At 39.0% G+C, this 11,458-nt stretch overlaps 1 protein-coding gene across 1 annotated transcript; it reads right to left on the bottom strand.

Annotated features, from left to right (window-relative positions):
* Positions 1-363: 363 nt before the first annotated feature.
* comp (cartilage oligomeric matrix protein) lies at positions 364-11,458 on the bottom strand (the record flags this gene model as incomplete). Its single annotated transcript, XM_080032216.1, has 18 exons — positions 364-416; positions 811-950; positions 1,170-1,342; positions 1,728-1,924; positions 2,097-2,145; positions 2,226-2,682; positions 2,805-2,857; positions 4,730-4,848; positions 5,069-5,228; positions 5,361-5,468; positions 5,883-5,987; positions 6,084-6,236; positions 6,537-6,617; positions 6,978-7,115; positions 7,482-7,630; positions 7,954-8,005; positions 8,401-8,474; positions 11,395-11,458. 18 exons carry the CDS (start codon positions 11,456-11,458, stop codon positions 364-366), a joined length of 2,325 nt encoding a protein of 774 aa, XP_079888342.1.

Below are 11,458 nucleotides of genomic sequence, written 5' to 3' on the forward strand. Positions count from 1 at the left end.
AGTGTTTTTTAATATGCACAATCCAATAATTACAATAACAATCACATTTAGTATAAATACTGCACAGAATCTACCAAAATCTACATTTATTCATAAAGTGACGGTTAGATCTCTGCAATAGTTTTTCTCTAAAAAGTATAAAAACTAAAAGATATGTAAATATACAGTGGACAATATTTTGTAGCACAATAACAACTAAACAATCAAAATAATTCCTGTTATCATTAAAAGTTCCCTTCTGTCAGGAATTCAAAGCTTATTCGATCAGTTTAAATGTTTGATTTCAAACATGTATAATGATTTTATTTCTGATCTCAGTTGTGCATTGGAAAGAGTTTCCCAGAATTGGCTCATTTGTTGTCATCAGACCGCCAGCCGAACCTGCTGGGCTCTGTCAAAGTCCTCCGGAATAGTGTCTGGAAACAAAAACATCAGGAAGTGAAACCACTTTGAGTAGCCAAATGTAAACCCCTCAACATGGAGCAGAACTTCTTACTGCACTCATATATTTATTCTGTTTTGATATTTGGCCACAAGAGTACAGAATGAGTTTACACACCCATATGTATCAAATTGAACAATGCAATTTTATTTATTTATGATTTCAAATATGGCTACAGTATGTTCAAAGACGTAGCTTTCGAATAACTTAACCTTTTGTTCATTGATCATTGTTAATTTGTTTAGGTGAATTTAGTTATAAGAAGAGACTGAGAATAGGATTATTTACAAATGCAAAAAAAATTAAATTGTTGTTGAAGGAAGGAAGAGCTTCTTCTGGCGAATGACTCGTGAAATTCCAAGACTCACCGTTGCAGCGATAGCGCAGGTTGGCCCAGATGATGTTCTCCTGGGAGAAGCAGAAAACTCCGAGTCGACCTCCTCTCATTGTACCATCTATGATGACGCCTGTGTCCGCCACCATCTGAGTGCCCTCATAGAAACGAGCTCTGCACGGCAACAGAAAAAAAAACAGTAACCAATAGTTTCATGATTTGCATGTTTGTTTGTAAACAAGACAATGTATGGGCAGCTTGTGTGTGTTGTTTCTCTTCGGTAAAGGTAGGTCCATTCTTTGTGCTAAGCTAGGCTAAACGTGACAAAGGGTCATACAAATTATTGAATTTCCAGCAAATGAATCAGAGTATTTTATCAATCTCAGTCAGTACCTGATGTATCCATCTGCGGGCCGGTGTTGGAGGAACCAGCGGTATGACGTCTTGTCCTTCCAGCCAACATTGCGAGAATCTTTCCAAAGGAGTTTGACCTGATCACTCGTGTCCCCAGTGTGCCACAGGGCGTTTCTCAGGTTTTCACCTGGTCCTGTGTTGGACTTGACAGCCTTTTTTCAAATTGCAAACGACAAGAGGTCTGAGTTTCTGGACCTTTTATATCCTTTGATCACACTTGATCAGTTAGCATGTCATGGAAATTCAGGTATCATTTTTTCAGGGTGGCGTTAAAATTAATGTGATTATTCTGGAAGAAATGAACAGTCTGACAGACTAGGTATTCAGAACCACTCTTAAATAAGGCATTAAGGCATTATTCCGACTTCTCAATAGTCCGACATATTTCCGAATTGAACCAAAAATGTCCATTCGACCAGACTGTTAGAGGGCCGGAAATAAGTAGTTAAAAGGACAAAGTCATGCTGCTTAAACGGTCTTATAAAAAGTTTCTTCAACAGCTTCTGTGTGTCCAGTAACAGCTGACAGACTACCTACCTTCAGTTGGATGCCAGGTTCTGCCACCGCTCTAAACGGGTTTGCCTGCCAGTAGATCTGTTCCACCTGCTTCCACATCACCACATAGAAACTGGAGCTGTCCTGGTACCCGAAGATAAATCCTGCATAGTCGTCGTCCGTTACCGTGTTCACATGAAATGTCCCTTCAAAATCCACACCACTGAAAGCAGTGTAACCTGGTAGAGACACACAGAAGTGTCTTTTTGGTATCCAGCACCTATTTCACTGAGATTTTGTGGAGGTGTACGCAACTTACTTAATGGGATCGTAATTATTCAGCATGGGAGCTAATACCAGTTTCACAAAATATCAAACTATTCCTTTAAAGAGAAGATACAATGCTCTTACCAACAGCCAAGCCAGGATCACTGTTCATAGTCTGGACAATCTCTCTTCCCTGGATAAAGAAAGAATGGATTTCAGAGAAATTCAATCATACCAAGAAGATTTTTACTATTTTGGGACCCAACACCTAACCTGGTTCAGCACCACCCAGTTGGGGTCGATCTGTGCGTCTCCCTCCGGATCTAAAACAACGGTCTGGTACTCCCGGAAGTCGGTGAGGGTTACCTCAGCATTCTCTGGACAAGCGTCGATGCTGTCGACAATGTTGTCATTGTCGAAATCCAACTCGCATACATTACCCACACCATCACCTGAGAAGATCATTAATTTGTCGTTTATTAGATGTAAGAAAATGAAGTTAGTTTCTGGTTGAATAAGCAATGGGCACCACCAACCATTGGAGTCCTCCTGCAGCGGGTTGGGAATCAGACGGCAGTTATCAGGACCAGGTGGCAGCAGGTCTGGGATTCCGTCATTATCGTCGTCATCATCGCACTCATCTCCCATGCCGTCCTTGTCGGTGTCCAGCTGGGAGCTGTTGATGACGGCTGGACAGTTGTCCCGAGAGTCTTGATGACCGTCACCGTCACTGGACAAGACAGACTTTTAGTGGCGCATGCAGATTTTGGTCTCCACAACACTCTTGATCTCTACACAGATCATTAAAAATGAATGGTTATTATTATGGTGATTGATGAGGTGAAACGATACCTGTCCTTGTTGGTGTCACAGGGGTCTCCGATCAAGTCATTGTCCATGTCAGTCTGAGAAAAATTAAATTATTTATTGTCAGTATGAAACTGAACAATGCAGATGTCCTTGGCCAATGTTCTTAATATTACATTTTATTGATGCAGGGTCTTAAAGGCCCCAAAACTAATTCCAATTTGCTTATTTTTTTTATTTATTTTTTTATTAGTTTATTTGTCAGGGACCAAAATAACATTAATCTCACAGAGAAAAGATGCATTGTACCAGATTATAGCAGTTTGCTCATTTCCATCTGCAGTCCCTGGGCAGGTCAACACAGAATACAATAACAATATACAGTATATATACATATCACATCACTATATGGCACACATGAAATCACCATTTCAAAATTACACTGAGATAAAACTATCACGAGGACTTTAAAGACTAAACTAATGCGTGTAGGTTTGGTTATTGATGATGATGGGGTTCTCAACAAAATCATAACAGAGATTTCTGTATTTATGTTTGGATGAAGCTCAATTGGAAAAGGTGATGTCAGTTGTTTGGCCAGTTATTAAAAGCTATAATAAAATCAAGAATATTTGATTGTTGGGTATCAATTCATGATGGCGTTATATTTTCTATATTTGAAAGGTCTGTAATTGAAGTTTTTAGGGGCTTTAAAGAGATCCTTTAATACTACTTTTCTGGTCTTAATTTCTTGTTAAACAAAAAACTATGTAGATTTTCGGGACACTCTTCCTCTTACCCTAGCGAGCACAGCAGTTACACTGCCCCTCTTCTCCGCCCCTCCCCCCCTGCTGCAAACCCCACTCCGTTGTGATTGGTTACCTTCCTTCCAGCGGCGGGAAATTTTCAGGAAGGTGGGGGCATGCAGCCGGAGCTTGCCTGAGCGGCAGCATTACCATACATGGAAACATGACAGAAACGACCCAAGCGTGACAGGAACAATCCGGAAATTTGAACGAGTTCGGCTCGACCGGCTGCCATAGTATTTAGTGCTCTGCATAGCCACCCCAGACAGTCAGCAGGGAATACGTCGAAATGCATGTACGTAATTATTTGATACTCTAGTATGGTTAAACATGACTATAAATCATTATAACAACGTTTATAGGTCATAAAAGTCGAAAAGTATCATAGGTCCTCTTTAAGGTATTTTTAAATTTCTCACTTTACTTGGCATAGCCTATTAGTTCCCCATAGTCATTTTTCTGCTTTCTGCTTGAGGAGTTTAACCGGTTTGTACTTTCTGCTCACCAAACTGACAAATCAAATTAATTTCAAAAACTTTTCCAAGTCGATAATGAGAAAATATTTACATTTATTGTAGGTGGAATATCACCACGATCAACATATTGTGAGTGTTTTTACTATAATTAAAGGTTCAGTAAGCGGAATGGTCAGTTTAGCTAACTTCCTGTCAGTTACTGCAGTTAGCAGTCCCCTCACTCGTCCCTACGTCACCACATTATTGCACTGCGGTCTTCAAGCAGCGAGTTATCTAGCATCATCTCAGATCCATAAGTGTGATAAAACATTATAAAAACCATCAAAACAGACATTGGGAAGGATTTTTACCTGCTCCGCCATTGTAGGCGCATAAACATTCACCCATCTGTTGCTCTGGCGTGCACCGGCAGTGAGACCATGAGTGAGACGGGTGTCGGTTTGTAGCGTTCTCTCTTGTGATTGGATAAAAATTTCGGGATCCTCTAATAAGTTTATTTGCCAGATTACATGCAGAGCAGCTGACTGAGAGATCGGCTTTATGAAACGCGCACATTATGTAAGTGATCACTGTATGAATAAAATGCGATTTAACACTTATATTAACATAAATAAACTGCGTACTTCACCTTTAACATCTAAATCCTCTCATTCATGTTCGTAGCTTAATTAAAAAACATATTTCTGACCTGCTCAGGGTTTGGAATATAAGGACAGCTGTCGCAGGCATCTCCCACTTTGTCTCCATCACGATCTATCTGGTCAGCGTTGGGAACCCGTTTGCAGTTATCCAGGTGATTGAGGATTCCTGAGATTTAAGAGGGAATCAGTGAATGTGAAAGTCATTTATAGTAGTCTCCTTTCCCTTGTCCTGAAACTCTGACTCAGTACATGCCTCTCTTATAATAGTGTTTTCATATATAGATACAATGAATTACAATTTGCAGATTTAAGATCATTCAAATCCATTTCAAAATCTGTTCAGACCATCAATACATAATGTATTAACAAACATGTGCAATACTAACCATCCCCATCAATGTCTTCATCACACTCATCACCGAATTTGTCCACATCTGTGTCTTTTTGGTCGTTGTTTTTAACAGCACGACAGTTGTCGCAGGCATCACCATAGTCGTCCTCATCAATGTTCTTCTGGTTCACATTAGGCACCAACACGCAGTTATCCTGTCCAAATAAATAAATAAGCTGTTTTAGTCTCAGTGCCACGAAAAGCATTGATGTCTGAAGGCTTTTAATACATTTGTATCGCCTTATTAATAGATTTTTATATCCTATTCCTGTCTTTTATGCATGAACCTGTGTGTTTAAGATCCCGTCTCCATCTGCATCCTCATCACAGGCGTCTCCAATTCCATCAGCGTCGGCATCTTCTTGACCAGAGTTGGGCACAGTGAGACAATTATCCTGAAAAGGAAAAGCACTTTATTAAAGTAGACTACAAGAGGGGAAACTGAAACTCATTTGAATTAAGTTAATAACACTTTTACTATACAGCATGGTGGATCAAGTTCTACTACCGTGAAGAAGCTTCAATTCAAGAACTGCCAAAGCGGAAAAAGGAGTTGGTTTGTTCTGTTGTTTCTGATGCAATTCAAACCCCAAACCTTGTGAGTCAGTACCATTGTGACTAAGTGTCAACAAAAGTTAACTCTCTAAATATACACATAATCATAACATACAGATCTACAAAAATAACACCCGTGAATATGTTATTTTTTGGAGACGACTTAATTGTAATCATTTGTGCTAATGACTTGTGCTTGAGTGCATGTCTCTCAATTCCAAAGGTTTCTAATGGACGTAGAGAAGGGGACACACCTTGTTACAGTTCTTCTCAGGACAGGGTAGTTTCTCATCTGGGACACCATCGATGTCAATGTCAGGCCCGCAGAGGTAACCGTTGCCAGCCCATCCAACTCCACACTATAAGTATTGGATAACCTTTTATGTTCTGTTCAGGATGAAACTGAGTTCTATGATAGATTAGAAAAGAGATAATAGAACGTTTGATTTACTGACCTGGCACTCGATTGTACCCCCTTGATGGATGATGCACTCAGCGCTGGCATGGCAGGGGTTGGGTTGACCATTTCCACAGGCTCTCTCCGGCTTACAGCCACGTCGCTGATCCCCGACATAGCCCGGTTTACAGGGACCACACCTGAACGAGCCCTGATCACACATAGAATTAAACAGAACTAATATATCCCAGATTAAGAGGAGCATTAGTGTGTTCCTGCATTAGTATTCTTGTGATAGTGGGAGGAAGAAACTAAGCACATTATTGGAATTTACATGCGTTTTATTAACCCAGAGTTCACTGAATGTCTCTATCACAATGAGATTTTTCTACTGTCTCAGACGAGTGTTGACGGAATTTCAACAAATAAGATGATATACAGTATGAGCAGCAGATTTGCCTTTAACTTGAGAGTCAGTGATTGATTGTAAATTCCTATGGTTTGTACTCACAGGGGTGTTTATACAGACAGAGTTGACCACACAGCCTCCATTGGTGGTGGTGCCTTCACACTCATTGATGTCTTTGCACACCTTGATAGAAACAGAAAGAGCATCCAGTAACTTGAATGGGTTTGCGCATTAAGAGAAGAGCAGAATAAGAGATGGGTGGGGAGGGGGGTATTAAGTGCTGCTGAGTGAAGACAGACGTGCATAGAGGAGGTTTGTATAGGGTGGTGCTGAAACAGACCAGTGACATGTCTGATGTGACATGTACTGTATGTACAGAAGAGAGTGAGGAGGTGTTGCTGATGAATGTAGAAAGGAAACAAAGACAAACATGTTGAAGTTTTTTTAAGTGTTATTAATTCAACATCTTGACACTTTACTGTCTTTTTTCAAACCTGTAATAATGTGTTGTTTTCTATGTGTTATCTGTTCACTGAAGCCGACCTGTTTGTTTGCCATGGCGTAGGCGAGACCGACGCCCTGGACCTGGGGGCCGGTGTATCCAGCGGGACAGGAACCACAGCGGAAACCAGGGGAGGTGTTTATGCAGCGCACACCCATGTGACAAGGCTTCACAGTGCACTGCCGACAACAAAGACACATATTACATACGTGATTATGTTCAACATTTGTTTGAAGCTTTAGCTCAACATGTGGGAGTTTGTGAAGGAAAATGTAAATTGATTTTGATATTAAAGATCCTATTCACACGCACAGGTGTTCCCACTTGAGGTCACCAAACTACTCTGTATGAACCAATATGAACCAATAAGAATGAAAGCAGCAATAATGAAACATAAAAGGAGAGTTTTGTATGCACCCGTACAGCTCTCAAAAGAGGACTAAACAGGCAGTAAGTAAAATCAACATTCAGCTTTGCAACAGTCACAGTTGCTCGTGTGTCGTGTTTTCTTATATTGTAACCTATAATATCATATTGCTGTGTACCTCGTCCACATCAGTGCAGTGGGTACCGTTGCCCTCCATGCCCTTGGGACATGGTCCACACTTTATACCCTGAGGTGTCTCCAAGCACTTCACCCCTGGGTGGCAAGGATTGGGGACGCAGGAGGGACGACGCTGATTTCCTGCCATGCCTGAGGAGAGAGAAGGTTCAATTATCCTATATCCTATCTAGTTTGTTCTGCTTGTTTTACATATATCATCTCATACTATGTTAATGTTATTCCACTTTTTCGAAAAACTTTTCTTGTGTTTGTTATCCAGGTGTTGTATCTTGAAAAGTTAAGGAACAGATAACAACAGTGAATCAGCTGTAACCATCAGCATACAAGCATCTCGACAACAGCCAAAGCTTTAAATTGAATTTAAATAAAAGAAAAATAGAATATTAAAAGTTGTAAACAAAATTGTGTAAGTACAGCACTGATTCCGATATTTGTTGGGCTGGTTCACTTACCACAGGCTTCACACTCCATCACTGTGTTCTTCAGGAATACCATTTCTTTTATCTGGAAAATACAACACATCAATTGATAAACTTTCTTTTTTTGTTTTCTTTGACCCTATTAAACTGACTGTAGTCATGTGCCCAGCTTAATTAAACAGATGCCTGCTCTTATTACGCAAATGTTTTCTGACAAATGAGTTACATTAATTTAATTTTAGGATATTTACCTAAAGAAACATGAATTCTGAGGCATGAGCAATCATTTTTGAAATAAAATGTATTGGTTGAGTAAATAGTAAATCCTAATAATCCCTATCATCCAAATTAATCTCTTCATATTTTAAATTTATATACCTACTGTATTTTTCAGTCTCCTCTCTAATCTGAAAACATACAATACATAAGGTCATACATTGAACAGTCGAAATATAGATCATCAGCACTCTCGGTGGTTACCTGCTGTTTCAGAAGCTCCTTAATCTCAGCCAGTGCGATGTTCGTCATTTTAATATTACTGATAATTTCTCCATCTGAAAAGAAAAGAAAACATTACAAACCATTTCAAGACATAGACAACACACCCACTGGTGTACAAAAACAACTGATTTACCCTCCTAGTGAACCAAAACACTTATACACAATGTATTAGCCGTGGACTCCATAAAATGCTGAAAGTCCGACTTTTAAAATTCAGTTCTGCTGTCTTTTTTTCCATTAAGATATTAAGTTATGTTAGCATCAACAGCCGAATGGTGTGACTGTTTTTAACAACAAGGCTAAAAACCCATTCAAGAAGAACTCAAGAGAGATGTCCTGAATCATGAGGTAATGTGGCCTGAATAAGAAAGACAGAAAGAAAGCTTGAAGAACAACACACATGTTCTCCAGTACAACATGATCCACTGCCTGTCAAATGCCCAAAGTCTAATTCCTGATGTTCCGCGGCCACCACAGGACTCATTTGTATCCACTGCCCACGCATTCACTGGAGCATAGGATTGTTTTCATTGCAGATGTAAAAATGTTTTTCCAGACATGAAGTGATACAAGATTTTCTTTTCAAGCGTGCATGCTCTTTTTGTTTCTACAACGTGTTTCAAACATTTGTCAAATGTCCAACCACACAGGAATGCTAAACAGATTTTTTTGTAATGCTTTTGTAACATTTGAACGAAGAAATGAAACGCCATCTTCCTTGAAATGGAAAGTTCAAAGACAGTTACTCATTTGAATACACTCAGATAACTGAGCTAACTGAATTGTTGCGTCACTATTGACTATTTGATTCCTCTCTCTTTGTGCTGCTACATGTCACAGATAACAGTTATTTTGAAAAAATTGATGGCACATTTGACTGTAGCTGTTCAACTGAATTCAAACCTTTGGTTAACGTCCAGATGATTTTATGAAGATCATGACAGCACTATTTAATGTATAACTATTATGCCCTCCAAAATAGCAAATATAAATGGAAAATGGGGAGTGATAATGGACAAAATTAAATTGTGTAATAAGTAATGGCTGTGAAAATGACCACTGAGCAACTGATAAATAAGTGTCCAACCTATAAAGTTGATGCTCACTAAAGAGTAAAGTGAGTGTCTATTGGGAGGAGTGACTGGTTTAACAGACACCGCTTGTGTCGTTAACTTTTAGCACAACATAAATTACATAATACAAAAAAAAGGACCTAAAGTCAAATTTGCACCAAGTTACCTGACTCTTGAGTAGCTCTATATCATTTGGTCCATTTGATTCGCTAGGCATTTATGTGAACTCAAAAAGCAACACTTTCTTTGTCCATCTTTGATAGTAGACAATAAGGGATCATGTAAAAACAGTAAGTTGCACAAAACGGTTTAAGGCATAACTAGATAGATGCTGAACCTAAAAATTGTGATTTGTTCACAGTATTTGGTGATATTTGAGTGGTGACTTCATTATTTGGGACCCATTAAAATCCGGCCATCCATAAGAAAGGAGCATCTCATAAACTCAACTGACCTCCTGGAGGGTTCAATCAATTTTAAAGTCATTGTTACAATCCTACGATCTTTATTTGAAATTGTATTTGAGAGAAATTGTCTCCGTGTCTCTTTGCAGTTTGGTACTGAACAGGTGTTCTACAATATAGAGTGTGTTGTCCAACAACAGCTGCAAATAGCAGGATGAGAGCATGATAGGGAACCAAAACAGTAAAGTTGTGGGTCATGAAGCTCGCTACAAAGCTTCGAAAGCCACAGTGAGTTGCTGATTGGGTGATAAGTCTCCGTTGGAGCAAAGCCTTTCACATTTCACATTACTGTTTGATACATTCATAGTTCATACTATAAAAGTATAGATTAGCTGGTTTTATGAAAACAAAATCACAGATTCTCTGGATGACACTTTCCTGACAGGATGAGACACTCTGGGATTTGTAGATGTGGTCAATCCTGAAGCAACATGCTGTTTGTAGTAATTGACCCTAAGACCCCATCACCCCCTTTCCCTCTTTTCAACACTTCAACCATCACCCCTTCCCCCGGAGGAGTCGTACCATGGGCAGCAAATCTCCTGAGCGTGAATCACAGGAAATGTGTTCCTTCCATTAGTTGCAACTCTGTTTACTGAAAGAATTCCACATCAGAAAGAAAATATACACTTGGAATAAATCATTTATATGAATTGCTAATGAGAAAACTCACTTTGATTGTTTTTCCTCATTGTGTGCAAGTACAATGGCACAATGGTACTTTTTTGAATGTTCGACAACTCAAAATCTGATTTATACTCTAGTTTACTAACTAAAACACAGGAATATAAAACTAATTCCAGGATATGTCCTATACCTCACATCCATTTTAAACATTTTGATCTTGCTGTGTCTCACAAAATATACTATAATGTATTCGTATGAGGAATGGTCAGTGTTGTAGAGTCGTGAACTCCATGTTATCTTTCTATTTATCTGTTATTTTTAAACAACATTATTTACATTTCATGTTTGACCTGTGAAGATAAAAATGGCACTTTTGTAGTTTCTTATAAACCCAGTGGCATGTTTTTGCTGACATGACATTTTTTTGTATTACATTTTTATCATAATTAATATATATTCATATCACATTTACATGGTCAATTTGACCATGTTTTACAAAGTAGTATGCACTACTTTTTTTAGAAGCTTTAGTTAGTGTTACCAAACTAGATTTCTCCCTAGGGAACTTTGCTGTAGTTCAATTTCTTCCAATGTGAAGTCATAGTTTGCAAAGCTATGCTTCCAAAGTAACTTCCCCAACACTGGTGATGGTTGTCAATTCATCATATTTTCATAATAGTTTTCCATAATACATAGGCAGCCAGTGGAAACGTGAATGTAACAAGGCCTCTCTGCCTAAAGTCTGATTTCCCAAGAAAAGATGAATGAAGTTTCCTTTCATTGATCAATGGACAAAACATAATTCTCACCTCTCTGTGCGGCGGCGTGTCCTCCAAAGCAGATTGAACAGGTCAGCACCAGAAACCACTGCAT

This window comes from Ammodytes marinus, assembly GCF_949987685.1.
Source record: "Ammodytes marinus genome assembly, chromosome: 8".
Lineage (NCBI taxonomy): Eukaryota > Metazoa > Chordata > Actinopteri > Uranoscopiformes > Ammodytidae > Ammodytes > Ammodytes marinus.